The sequence below is a fragment of the Protopterus annectens genome, chromosome 3.part0 (genome assembly GCF_019279795.1).
Source record: "Protopterus annectens isolate FY-2018-M chromosome 3.part0, PAN1.0, whole genome shotgun sequence".
NCBI lineage: Eukaryota > Metazoa > Chordata > Ceratodontiformes > Protopteridae > Protopterus > Protopterus annectens.
Genome location: NC_056731.1, coordinates 598,830,825 through 598,845,650, shown reverse-complemented (window position 1 = coordinate 598,845,650; position 14,826 = coordinate 598,830,825). Strand labels below are relative to the sequence as shown.

The window sequence follows — 14,826 nt, the reverse complement described above, 5'->3', positions numbered from 1 at the left end:
CCTTGGGTAATAGTCTAACAGCATGGCACATTTTGAGTTGGCAATATTTGCCCACTCTTCCTTGAAAAGTACTCAAAATGTGTCAGAGTGCAATGGCATCTGTGGTGCACAGCCCTCTTCAGGTCACCACACAGATTTTCTATTGGATTTAGGTCTGGGCTCTGCTTGGGCCATTACAAAACTTTAATTGTCTTTTGATGAAGCCATTTTTTTGTTGAACTGGATGTATGCTTGGGGTCACTGTCATGTGGAAAGGTGAAATTCCTCTTCGTCTTCTGCTCTCTAGCAGATGCCCGAAGGTTTTGGGCCTGGATATTTTTGGAGAGCTGAACACTTGTGAGCTGGTCTTTCGTTGTATTTGCGGTGGATCCGCTTAGATTGGTGACACCTTCAGTGGCTATATACTTGGTATATTTTTTCCTGGTTTTGGGCCAAAAGTGACCGGTATTTGGAACTGTTTATAATTCCCTCCACCTGGAGACTAAAGCCCCAGTTCCAGCTGAAGAAAAGCAACCCTAAAGTATGATACTGCCACCACCATGCTTCACCGTGAGGATGGTGGTCTTTTGGTGATGTGAAGTGTTGCATTTGCTCCACACATACCTTTTGGAATTGTGTCCAGAAAGTTCAACCTTGTTCTCATCAGACCATAATACATTTTCCCACATGCTTTTGGGAGACTAGGTATTGTTTTGCAAATTTTAGTCGGGCCTGGATATTTTTCTGTGTAGGAAAAGGTTTCCATCTTTCAACTCTACCCCATACTTCAGACATATGGAGAATATGGGCGATTGTTGTTACATGTAATACACAAACAGTACTTGCCAGAAATTCCAGAAGCTCCTTCATTGTTGCTGTTGGTCTGTGCTCTGAAGTATGCTTTTGGATCTCCGGATGCAGCATGCTGGAGAACCTAGAGTAAGATGTGCAATATTCCAAAAGGTCACAGAGCATGGCATGGTACAGTGACTTGTACAAAGGTAGACAGGAAAATTATGAAGGAAACATTGACTCTCTGTACTCATGGCACTGTAAACAGCAATTTAGTCCTGTGTGCTTACTTCCTGACTTGACAAGTGTAGTTAGTGCAACTGTGAACTGGATGCTGCAATCCTCAATTTACTGAAGGCTGTAAGCCTCCTAAGTGGTGTTTCATGCACATTTCGCACATTTCTTTCTTAGTTTTGGAGAAACCGTAGCATAAGTTGTAATGTGAAAATATAAAAGACTCTATTTGGCTGACTAGTGTGTCTGTTGCACATTCCAAAAAAAAAACAAAAAAAACGACTACAGACAGCACCACAGTTCCTAGAACGGAATTTATTAATCCACAGAGACAGTACTGTAAGCGCTTTCATTTTGCTTCTGTGAGCAAGACTTCTTCAGACCAGAAAGACAGGAGTGGCTCAAAGAAAAATTACTAATGCAGTTTAAGGAATAGAGAATTGCTAAATAGTTTACTGTTGAATTTGAGATCATATTAAGTTAAAAAATGCATTAGTTATATGCATAATGCAAGTGATACTTAATTTCCCAAAATATCCAGTAGCCCCCCCCCCCTCCAAAAAAAATGTTTCACTGCATTGACTGGAGAATACTGTGAGTTTTCAGTACATTCTTTTACTGTGCCGGTATCATGGAGTCAGGTTTGCAAATTACTGTCATGTTGTAATTTAAAAAATGTGGAGGTGAGTAGAATGTCTGTAATTTACTGAAACTGCATGTCATAAGACATCTGTTCTCCAGAAAGAAGTGGAAAAGCAAAAATAAGTTAGTAGAATAATGTCTTGTAGACATAATTAGGGGTAAATCAAAAGTCACTATTAATAAAACACACTGAAATAATCAAGAATTTTCTGAAACATGCTTCCAAAAATTAAACTGAAATTGTTTAAATAAATAAATTGGTGATAGTGGTGTACTGGCTCACCTTCAGTTCTGCGCACGAGTGGGCATGGCTCCGGTGATTGGCGAAAAGTTGCATATGAAATGAGGCATGATTGACATTCATTGATTCATATTAGGCAGTGACATCATGCATGCAATTAATGTGGCTGAATGTAACACAACTGTACTGTAAAAAGTATCACGTGCAGACTCAATTAACACCTGGCAAGACCAACTTTTAGGTCAGCAGATAAAATCAGAAAGGCTGCTTTGCAACCTTTTTCTCCTGCTCTACCCTTTGCCTTTATAGCACAATTTGATACGAACTCCTGACTAAAACTGCATGGCTGTGAATACACAACATAAGTTTGGGTCTGCATAAACGGTGTAGCAGAGTGGGTCTTCTACATCTTTATGAAACATTTAAATATGCCATTAAAAAGTGGCTTGTGTATCTTTTGGGTTTAGTATTATTATGAGCTGGCACCTCGGCGTTCGTGAAAATCTATTGCCAATCATTAGTGGACCAGAGTTCCGCTGTGGTGACCCCTAACTGGGAAAAGCCGAAAGACAACAACAACAACATGAGCTTTCAGTATGACGTGGGAAGGGACTTTATGCGAGTCCGGTTTGTAATAATTGTAGCATGTTTTCAGAATGGTGGCTGTGGGCAAGCCTTATAAGCTTGTCTTGAGATGGAGTGTAGCCAAAAAATTAAGGTTTTTACTTAGACTGCTTTTACTTGACCCCCACCCCCACCCCGAAACCTGGCATTAAAAAAAGAGAGAAGTGGATACATTGTTCCAAATGTTGCCCCTAGCAGTTGAATTTGCAAATTGTTTTCAGCAATTCCCTCTTAAACTATGGAAGATAGTGTGTTTAGATAAGCAATCCTTTTTGCGCACAAATTGCTTAGCAATTTTAAGAGACATTAGTTTGGACAGTTGTAACTATAATGTAGCTTGAAAAAGTTACAGTGTTGCTGAATGATGCCAGGAAAAATGTAGTCTAGTACAAAGAGTATGCCTGGCTGCACCCTTGGCTGGAGTAGCTGGGCTTACTTGTTCAAAAGTTTTCATTTGCTCGCATACTTCTCAACTGTATTTAATTTTGCTTCAAAGTAATTTTAGTATGTTAAAATTTATTGATTGATTTATTAAACAAATGTTAAATAATAAATAAATTTTAGCGTGCTATGAGCATCTGATGTAAGTTTCCATATGGTGTTTTGCCTGTCTAACTGTTGTCATATTAGTTGACCTGGTAAGTAATAATCTCAGGAAGCTCAATGTTTAGCATGTTGCACACTGACAACTATTGAAATAATGTAAAAATAAAAACATGTTTCTGTTCAAGAGTTCTCCACATGCTCACTGAAAGCCACTGTGCTGCTCTCTGGCCACTCACATAATGTAGCAATCTTCAAGTGTAAGTGCATGACTGCCCTGCCATTCAGACTTTACCGTGCTTATCCAATACCTGGCCAAGTTTTTAGTTTTAAACAAATGTCACTCAAAAGCCATCACAATATTGTGCTATTTTATTGTCACTCTTTACATAAAATGTCTTCATAACTTTTATTCAGTACAAACTGCCACACCTTTATCATGTGGTATTCTTTGAATACCTCTTTTACCTGGCACTGTCGGAATTATTAGACTATCCAACATGTCCATGTTGACACTTTATAACTACATAACCCTTTACTTGAAATGCTTTGCATAAACCTTTGTCATGTTATGTTCAACCATGAAGGTTTTTACATGTGGTATTAGTTCAAAATTATTCAACCATCTAGTGTAATACCTAATGCCACTCATTTTTGCATAATCCTTTATGTGACACTTAACTTTCAAGAATAATAGATTTGGCCCTCTTTGTCAAACAATTTTTTTAAAGAAGAAAAATCTTTTGGATGGCATTTTTAACAAACATTGTGAATAGCGTATGCAAGAAATAATCTGACAAGCAACAGTAGTTTTCTGAGGAGGTCTTTCAGTCTAAAGGAAAGTGTTGTTACCTAAGTAAGTTATTAGTCACCTTCAGCATTGCTGTTATCCTACACACACCAGATATAAATGGTGCACTTTAGTCTGGAAGCTTTAAACCTGTCTCTTGCATCACTCGCACTGTTTCCATAACCTCAATTCAACACCTTTTCATTAGTGCCAGTTTATACATTGAAATAAATGTGAAACTATTTTGAATATTTAACTTGAAAATGTAACTTTCACATAAGCTTTGTGAAACGTTACATTCTTTTAATATGAAGTCAGCATTGCTTTAACATTCATTCACAACTGATAAATACGCAATACTTCCAACTGACGTACAACAACGGGGGGAGGGTTTTGGGCAGTGCTTGCTACTGCGCATCTGGTGAGCCAGTACACTACACTATCGCCAATAAATCTTGCTGCTGGCAAAGTAATAAAATAAATACACAATTGTTATCTACAGGCAGAGGGGAAGAAATTTAGGTCAGAAGTTCCTTCCTTTCAATTCTGAGCTGGGAATTGCAGTGACAGTTTTAACACCTCTGCAGTAGTATGGGGGAAGGGACTGTCAATTCACGTTGGACTACAAAAAAACACCTAGAACAAAGGCCTCCAATTTAGCTTTTTTTTTCTGCTTGGAACTGGTTAACTTCAAAGTATAGTGTAAAGCAAGCTCTGAGCTAAACATAAATGAGGGTGATTAGCAACAGAAAAGAAGCAGGCCTCTTACAGAAGGAATACAAACTGACAGTGAGTCACAGATTTCCCATTATATGTCAATGGCATGGGAATTCACAGTTACTTCCTTATGTCTGGCATGAGTCATAGAAAGAAGACTTGAAATGCTTTATGGGAAAGAGAAAGGGTTGAAGGAGTAGAAGATCACGTTGATATATCAAGCCCCATCAGTAGCCATGTTGTGGTAAACAGGCTAAAATTACAAATAAAGCACTTAAGAGTGATTTTCAGGTGTTAAAATGGGTCAGGAAACAAAGACTGAAAAAAACATATTTTTTAGTTCTAGGGTGGAGTTTTCCTTTAATAGAAATGTGTCATTCAGGCCAGGTTCATAGTCTAAACTGAAATTAAGAATCCATTTCAGCTCTGCTTTTGCTGTTTTATTAGTAGCATCACATAGTCACTCTGTGGAAACAAAAGAATCAATAGCCATACTTGCTTAGCTAACACATTGGTCTCATTAGATTTCCTAATGCAGAATCTTAGGAATGAGCATGACATTGTGATTCAGCCTGCAGACAAAGGGGACCAAACTGTTGTAATGGACAGGGGATTGTATTTTAGCTCCATGACCGCTATGGTCTCAGATGAATTTACATTTATTTATTTATTTTTATTTATTTAACATTTGTTAACTGGGAAAGTTTGACTTGGAACAAAGCCAATTTTCAGCAGAGGCCCAGAAAGAAATTCTCCAGATGCATGTCTTTGTAATACAGGCTGATTTCTCTATTTGGCATTGAAACTATGCAATGTACATAAGACTAATATCATCACTAATGAGGTATATTCTTTTTTTATATGTTGAAACACCCCTTATACCATTTATACTGGGTCTTCCTAAGGTACATAAGGATTCCATTAGACCCCCCCATAGTCAGCAGGTCTGGCTGGCTTACTGAGCCCTTTTCATTATTTATTGAGAGCAAATTAAGACTGGTACTGGGCAATTTCCCTGTAGTCTTGAAGGATACTAAACAATTTTACATGATATCTCCCAGTTCATATAGGGTCATGTTTTACCTAGTTCATGTCTATTGGTCACCTTAGACATTGTTTCCCTTTTTACTCTCATCCTCAGTCTTTTGGGGATTTCTATGGTTGACAATCGTTTCTGAGAGAAAAGCTCCTATCATGGTAATCTGGTTGATCTTTTATGTTTATTCTTAGAGATTGTACTAGAGAATAATGTTTTTGTGTTTGATTCTAGTTATTTCCAGCTTATTGGCATGGCCATGGGCACTTCCTGTGCCAATAGCTACACCAGCATGGTGCTGGTCCAATGGGAGCTGAGTGATCTCTTCGATTTGGCTGGGTACAAGGTGCATGTTATGTTTTATAAATGGTTTGTTGATGACCTCTTTATTTTATGGTCAGGGACATATGCTGAACTGAATGTTTGTAGATTTCTTATATACTACAACACATTTGTTAAGGTTTATTGTAAAATATTCATCAGATACAACAGATATTTTGGATGTAAGGCTTACCAGAAATGGTATTGGCAGCTCTTCTACCAGACTTCATAGGAAAGAGTGTTATAAACCACATTTTGTTCACCAATCTAGCATGCGTCCCCACCATGTTTTTAAGATTATGAAGAGGATGAAAATGTCATGTATGAATAATGCAGAGACAGAGTTTATTGAGGACATTATGGGGTTTAAACAAGACCTGGGAAGAAGAGGGTACACTAAGAAAGATATAGAAAAGGGTTCTAGGGAAGGAATGATGCTTAGATCTACAAGTGGGAAACCTTATTATGGGTCACCCATGAGAAAAAAGGGGGGGTTATGTGCACTGACTCAGGACCCTGTTTGAATAGGTTTGACATTCACCTATGACACTGGAATAGTTTTATGACGGACTCTGATGTGGCATGGCTGGTGCATGAGAGGCCTCATTTTTATTATAAGAATTCCTTATCTTGCAAACAGATGTTGTGTTACCCCAGGAATTCCTGTAGTTTTAGTAAAGAACATCTCTCCTTTGGTGCATATCCCTGTGGAAGGTGTAATTTCTGCACTTTTATTGATGGCTCTAATAGCTTTTGACATCCACGCTCAGGACAACTGTTTAAAATTCAAAGTCACAGCAAACTGTAACACCTGTAACTTTGTTTATATGGCTCACTGCACTACATATGTGCTGTGTTTTATATAGGGAAGATGAATAGACGTCTTTGTGACAGAATCAGAGACCACCTATATTGCATTAGGAGATCTAGTGAGACCAATGCATTAGCTAAGCATATTATACAAGCAGGTACTGTCCACAAGTTTATGTTTATGGCTATTGATTCTATTATTTCCACAGAGTGACTAGGTGATGTTACTAATAATACAGAGAAAGGAGAGTTGAAATGGATTCTTACTTTCAGGTCAGATTGTGAACCTGGTCTGAATGAACATGTTTCTATTACACCTATTGTAAAGTCTCATAGATTGCAGAAATTATAACTGTTTTTATAGTTTATTTTTATTCTATATATTTAGATGTTTTTGTGTATATTGCTCTTTAAGTGCTTTGGCTTTTCTTAGAATGGACTTCATTCACTTATAATGCAGTATTTGTATTGGTTAGTTTGATCTAGGTCTGCTTATGTCATACTATTTAAACATGCAAATGTGTTGTGTGTTTTACTAAAGATCTGAAGAAGCTATATGTGAAAGCACTCACTTGTTTTTATTTTAAACAGTTAATTTTCCATACAATTGCCAGCTCTCTGTGTTTCAATGATGGATTACTTGCACCTTTGCTGCCCATTTGGAACTTTCCAATTTTTGTTGCTGCTCTGTTTACCTGCGTTTGTCGTCAGCCTGTTTGACTTTACTTGGTACTTTTTTGCTTGCTGATTTCATTTATTCCATGTGGAGTTCTACTTGGATTACAAAATTTTCAAACAAGCTGGCCAATGGAAATGCTCAATACTGAGCTTTATTCCAACAATCTCCAACTCAGATGGAACCTTTGCTACATTCTTCTGATACAAGGGTGCAGGGAGACCTCTTAATGATAGATGCCTGGTTTTATTGTTCAGATAATGCCAAACAGTCTAGATTCAGCAAATCTGAGTCTAGCATATGCTATAAAATATGCAAGTACTAGAAAATACAAAGTGCAGGAAAAACAGTCTCAAACTACAAACAATTGAAACAGTGAGAAAGGAAAACAGTTAAAACGGCTATAAAACAGTTAAAAGTAGGTGACAATTCAGTAATACACAGTTTAAAATTGCAGTACAGTGAATAAAAATACTTATTTTTCTGTAGATTTCAAAGGATGCCTTGGATTTTATTTGGATTCACTCCAGAGATAAGGGACAGCACACCAGTCTTAGAGTAGCTCCTGTAACAGAGCTGTCACTGAATCCCACACTGACACAAACATTCTCCAGGAAGGGCTGACACAGACAAACAACTGGTGTCAGAGGCATAGACTAAAATGAAAGTGCATAATAGTATCCTTTGGGAAGTCATCCACCCCTGGTAACTATCATATTTACAACATACCCCATACAGCTGACCCAGTAGTCAGGGACTTAGGGACACACACTGACAGTAATCTAGACTTTGACCATCAAGTGTGTACAGTAGTGAGGAAATCATTCCATATTGTAAAACTTATAAGCAAAGTTCTAAGCCCAAGGAAGTTGTTGTTCCACTGTATTTGGCATTCATCAGACCTATCACTAAGTACAATGCCCCCTTTGGTATGTACCTATCCAGGCATATCCAACAATTGGAACATCCACAGAGGTTCACTTATCAAGGGTATCAGAACTTGTCAGAGATTTGGGATGCATGGCCAGCCTAGTAAATACCTATGAACTTATAAAATGATGGTTCAAAGAATGAAATAGTTAACTCATCCAGCACAATGTTAACATTCCAGAAAGAGGCTACCTTTTTTCTAGGAGGCCTAATTTACAGAAAAAAAACCCTTAAGAAAAAGTTTAACAGTTTTCCCAAAAACAGAGAAGAAAGGGAAGTTTCCATGGGAAGCCATGCTGATTTGACTGTCTTGCGTACCTTAATAGAGGAGTATGATATGCCTTAGGAACATAACTTACACGTATTTCAGAATAATGGAACCTTGTTTATTAGCTACATGAAACTAGAAAATCTTTTCCACCTGCCAGTATATGACTTCCTATTAGCAGGTTTTCTGGCCTCCTTTAGTTCTTGCTGAATGCCCTCATGAAAGAGGTGCCTAAAGGGGATCAAAATAGAATCTTCCAGGCAGTCAGTTGAGGTTGCTTGAGACTTGGATACATTAAAACTGTCTTGTGTGAGGAGGTCCAGTCTGTGAGGTAGCTTGTGGTAACTGTCCTTGGACAATTCTATAAAAAGGGAAAACCAGTGCTGCTTTGACCAAAAGGGAGCCACCACAGTGATTGTGCAGTGTCCTTCTAAATATTCAGAATTACCCAGGGTATCAGTGGAAATGGTGGAAATGCATAAAGGAACATTCTTAAACACAAGAATGAAACTGCGTCTGTTTTTCAGGCTTGCCTGCAAGAAATATTGAAGAATTTGTTCAGTTGTCTGTTTTGAAAAGAGGAAAATATATCTATTTGAGGTGCTCCTCACAATTGGATCAACTCCTGAAAGACCCCCTGACTCAATTTTCCTCTTCAGCTTGCTTGCCACAGTATTTTGCTCTGACTTGGATGCTTGGAGGGTTAAAGAATGCTATGGAGCTACCTCCCAAACCATCACAGCTAGCTTGGACAAGCAGTACAACTTGGTACACCACTTGCTTGTTTATGAACTACATCACTGTTGGTCTACAAGAAACTCTTTCTTTGGTACCAGAAACATTCTGGAATAGATTTTTGTTCATAATCACATGAAAAAGTCCTGATGACCATAGATGAGATTTTAAGGCATGGTTTGCACAGAACATGTGTGTGACATTTATGTACTTTGGTCTGTCTGAGGAGTTCCACAGGCCTTGCACATTAACCCCCACAGAAGCAAAATCTGGGGCATTTATAGTTACAGACTGACTGGTGATCTGAGGAGAAAAGAGGAGACCAGAATTTAAAGCCATCTGTTGTCTGCATCAGTGCAGCTCCTTTACAGAGCCCAAAACTGGAATCTGAAATTCCAGAGGATAAAGATGATGGATCCATCAGTTTTTTTTAAACAAACCACTGAATTTTTCTCATATGTACCTTGACGAGCAGAATCATTAGAATCATAGAGGCCATGAGCCCTAGAATCCTGAAGTATTCTTGTAGATGTCTGAGACTGATATGAGAAGTTTTGGAAAGTTTCCTGATAAAAATCCACCTTCTCCTGTATAAGAAAGGCATTTTGCTGAGAAGTGTGTATAAGCCAGCCCAGAAACACAATCCTATGGGACAGAGTCAAGGAGGATCTTTGCACATTTACCTGAAATCCCAGATTGGTTAGATGAGATGAAACTTATAACCAAGAAATATAACAAAAAAATGGAAAAAGGCAGCAAACACCTCCTTTCATGAAGCAAAGTTTAATACATAAAACAGTGTTAACAGCTTTCATCCCAAGTGGGACTTCCTCAGAACTATCATTTTGTTAATTCAGTCAGTTTATATACTATTCAAATATCAATGGCTCTACTAAAAACTAATTAATTGTTTCTGATTAATTAAAATTGTAACATTCACTATAAATGTTCCAAACACAATAAATAATACAAATGCTGACAAAATAACATTGAAACAAGAACATGAAAATATAAAAATATAAAAAATAGTTAAATGCAGATTACTTTACTTTACCTCTCTATAATTAAACATACAAACTTTTAGGTTTAAGTACTGGGGCAATGGAACAAGCCTCATTCAAACCAGGGGCCACTGTGGCCTTTAATTCTTTAAGCAGTAAATGCTCTTCAGTAATGTAACCCCTCAAATCTTTTTTAACTTGCTCAACCACCCTAAATTTGAATTTGTGATTCGAGTGGTCATGTAAGTGTCTATACAGTACATTAGTGTTTCTTGTCTTTTTGATTTCGAGCTCATGCTCATAAATTCCCTCCATCAATCTTCTGGAAGTTTTATCTATATAGAAGGTTGGGCAAGATTCCCAGCACTCTGTATAAATCATCCAGCTAGATTCATAGTTAAATATCCATGGACTCTTTGTAAGTCTGTCCCTTAATGTTAAATGACTCTCCAACCATGATATAGTTGCACTTTTTACAGTGATCACACTTGAACATACCTTTCTTAAGACACCCGACACAGTCCAAATTCTTCTCTTATTTGTTTTGCTTTTCATCGGTTAACAATACTCAGGCTTCTTTATAAGCCAGAAAATTGCCCAGCCCTTAACAATTTACTACAACACTACTCCCCAATACAATTTTACACTCTACAGAAAAAATTACTAACCACTATAATCAAATTATCTAATAATGTATGTAGATCAGATTGCATGTGCTCTCTCTTTAAGAAGCATATCAAGGACTGAATGTGCACATATAAATACCAGACACGTGTTATTCCCAGTGCCATTTTGAGAGTGCAGCCAGAGAGTGAGTATGTATGATTGCAGTAGGGAGTTTGTATACAAGTTACTTAAGTTAAAATCAGTAAACTTCTACCATGATGTGTTTGTATATAAAAAAGCTGCCTGAACAGAACCCACAAAGTATTCTATTGTGTCCAAAGTAGGAGAGTGACAATGCAGATGATGCTCTCTTCAATTAGTGTAGTTAAACAATGGTACCACATCTCACTACCACTGAAATCCATTCAGAATGTAAACTCATTTAAAACACAGCTAAAACATCATCTATTGTATCAGTGGATCTTCTCCTGTATATCTCCAGGATAAATGCCACTGTAATCTTTAGCTTGCATATCATCAAAACATTTCTCTTCACTGAGAATCCTATGCCCCACAACCAATCTTCACCAATACCTGAACAGCTTTACTAGCATCTCCCATGCATATATATACTTTTGCAACACTGATCGCCACCACACCTCTATACTTCTAATATAAGTATTCTGACAGTAGTACATAATTGCATCTGAACCTGCTTAATACTCAATCCACTGACAACAATGTTGACATTTTTGCCAAGTTCCTTCCTTCATTTCCATTTCTCTGAATCTCTAATCACAAGATCTGTTATCTGTTTGACAAAACCACTAATACATCTCTTCAGATGCTCAATGTTCAACATCTACTAAATGAAGCATCTTTTATACTCTGTTTTCTATTTTTATATGAATGTAATCTAGTTAAAGTTATGTGTAGTTGTTAATGTAGATTACTTAATATATGTTCTTGATATTACTGAATCTCTGCTTAAAAATGATCTTTTTCTCCAGGCCTCCATTCAAAGGGGAACTTTGACTAAATCCATTTAGACAAATCTGTTAAAAGCAAACTAAAGTAAAATAAAACAAAAAAAAAAAGAACAGAGATATTAAGTGGTATCTTTCCCAATGGTTTTGCAGTTCTGGTGTGCAGAAGTCAAGGTTTAACAATAATGTTTTGGCCTGGTGTGGTGTCAGTGGGTAAAACGTCAGACCTTAACTAAAAGCTCTGGACTGAGACAAAAAATAAAATCCCCAAATTTAGCAAACTAGACTTTACCAGTAGCTGTAAATTGAAATGAAATGTTCTAAACCTCATACAGTAGTACTGAATTGATTCCTATAGTCTGATTGTATAGCCTGACTTACCTTCTTTCCTGATGTCTGGAAAATCGTTGTTAAGGAGTCTTTATCAAACCTGTAAATGTAAATCTATAAAATACAAAGGAAAATGGTTTGATGTGAGCATCTAATACATTATTACTGCAAAACTTGTACTTGCTTTCACTGTAATACTTTTGTTCTCAAAGTTTACACATGCTCAAAATCTTATGACTTTAAATCTACTCACAATGACACAGAACTGCAATCAAGACGTTCATGTCAGAGAAAACAGAAACAGGTGTCCTTGTAAGTTTAAGCAATAGAGTTCAAAGGTCAAACAACATACCATTCTTGTGTGTTGTACTGCATGCTGACTTCTCTATGCATACTCACCCTTGTTTTCTTCTGTAGTAATAAAACCACTAAATTTAGCATTGGAATACGAGTTTTCCTTCTGACAATGCTGCTGACATTACAGGAGTGGGATTCAGTGGCAGATGGCTAATACTGTTATCCCAGACAGAAAACCAAGGATAATGCAGACAGACCCTGTCCCCTGACAGAACAGGAATGTATCTATGCACTTCAACAGTGGCTATATTAATGCCTTAGGCCCATTCACATACAGAACTAAGCATGACTACAGACCTGCTCAGATACACCACACACATGGACCTGTGCAGGAAATATGCTTTAACAGGTAAAAATCTTGGAACATCCCAGACTAATCTTAGTTTACAAACTGCCCAATCATCTACATAATGTTCTGTAAGCTATTATTTTATTATTTTCAAGTTAAAATTATGTAACTTTATGAAGAAATAATGTAAGTTTCTTTTGCAATTCTAAAGCAAAGTATTGATATAACTTAAATTATTATTCCTAATACTTGTAGTTGCTTCTGTAACAATGATAGGGAACTACCTGGCTGTAAAACCTCATCTCATGCTAGCAATTACTGCATTCTCATCCTAGTAACACAAGCCTATAAAAACTGTCAAGCCAAGCAGTAGGTGATGTACAGACATTCATTCAGACACAACTACTAAAGAATGGTTATATCTGGGTGCTCACCTTTCCATAGCCATCTGCCTGTGGTGCTCCTCCCACAATATCTGTACTCGTGGGGTGTGAGAAATGACCTGCTGTCACAGCATATCCTGTAGACAAAATAAGGAAGGAGACAGAAGTATGAAAAGAAAGTCAGGCCACGTACAGTTACTGCAATAATTAAAAATTGTGATATCACATCACATGCACCCACACATTTCAACACAAACATTTGATTACAAAACATTAGTGTACTTACATAAACAAATTAGTAGTATACAGAATGGAAGTGCAAGAGCCTATTTTAGCCATGGCATGTACACAGTGTATAAGCTGTACAAAATCAGTATGACCAAGACAGTTTATGTATCTTACAGTATTGTACAGTCTACCTTCAAAACTATGTAGTCATAGATACATATAGCTAAGAATACAGGATTAACCAATTTTATAAAGATACTGTGTGTGTGTGTAAGTATATCATCATGCAGTGGCTCCATCTGTACAGTAGCAGGGAAAGCCAGTGCTGAATAAGGAAGTAGATGTCATATCAGATGGGGGTAAAATAAACAATAATGGAAACATTTTACAGGCTAGTGGAGAAATACAGACTGAATCCTTTAATAAAAGACGTGCCAGTAAGGTGACTTACTATTTCAGATTTGCACCTGCTCTTTTATAAAGCAGTGTAAGGAGTCAGATGGCAGAAGTCATTGGAATGATGCACAGGAATCTGGAGCATGTCAGTGTGAAGAACAGATGACCGGAGGCCACAGCACTCATCTCTGAAATGGAGTCTACATGGAGAGGATATAAAAGCTAGTGCAAGTCCTGCAAAATCAGACAAGCACTATTTGGAAATAAGATTATTGGTGAAAGATTTTATTTTGTTGCTGAGCTAGAAATTGGAGGGTATCATTTATATCCTGTGTCATTTGCTTATTGGCACCTGTTCGCAGTACTCTCATTTGAGTGAATAAAAAGAATGACCTGTTTGTATTCACCTGTTGCTGTCATATCCCATTTTATTTTCTGGCAAACTTTGCTGATCCCATTATTGTCTGAACAGCAACAAAAAAAAAAAAAAAACTACTGAGTTTTAAAAACTGAACTGTCTGCTCGATAAAGTTCACCTACAAATATATACACAGGTTTTCTTCTAATAACCGACTGTCACATAGCCAACTTACATATTACCAAGATTAAAAGAATTAAAATGCAGAAATGCGAATGGCAGCATTTAACGAGGGTATGTAAACACCTGGCCAACTGTTAATGAATCTAATGCCGAGGTAAGTATAACCCAGCTAGGTGAGGAGCTGCACCCCGCCACACCCCCGAACTAAATATACCAACTCTGGGATTGCACTACAGTGGAGAGCATGGCATGCCTGCCAAGTGTTTACTTATCCTCATTAAATGCTGCAGTTCGGGTTTCTGCATTTTCATTCTTTTCGTCCCTGTAATATGAAAGTCTGCTATGTGACAGCCAGTTATTAGAAGTAGACC

The 14,826-nt window shown here is 37.3% G+C and overlaps 1 protein-coding gene across 3 annotated transcripts in view; it reads right to left on the bottom strand.

The window, feature by feature from the left end:
- Nucleotides 1–14,826, bottom strand: part of ITGA9 (integrin subunit alpha 9) — a 5,160,704-nt gene that overhangs the window by 4,220,644 nt on the left and 925,234 nt on the right. For all 3 annotated transcript variants that reach the window (XM_044065011.1, XM_044065010.1, XM_044065009.1), the window contains exons 7-8: nt 13,342–13,427; nt 12,313–12,375 (exon numbers count right to left, since the gene is read on the bottom strand). In XM_044065011.1, coding sequence (XP_043920946.1) covers nt 12,313–12,375; nt 13,342–13,427 — 149 coding nt within the window. The remainder of the gene's footprint in view (nt 1–12,312; nt 12,376–13,341; nt 13,428–14,826) is intronic.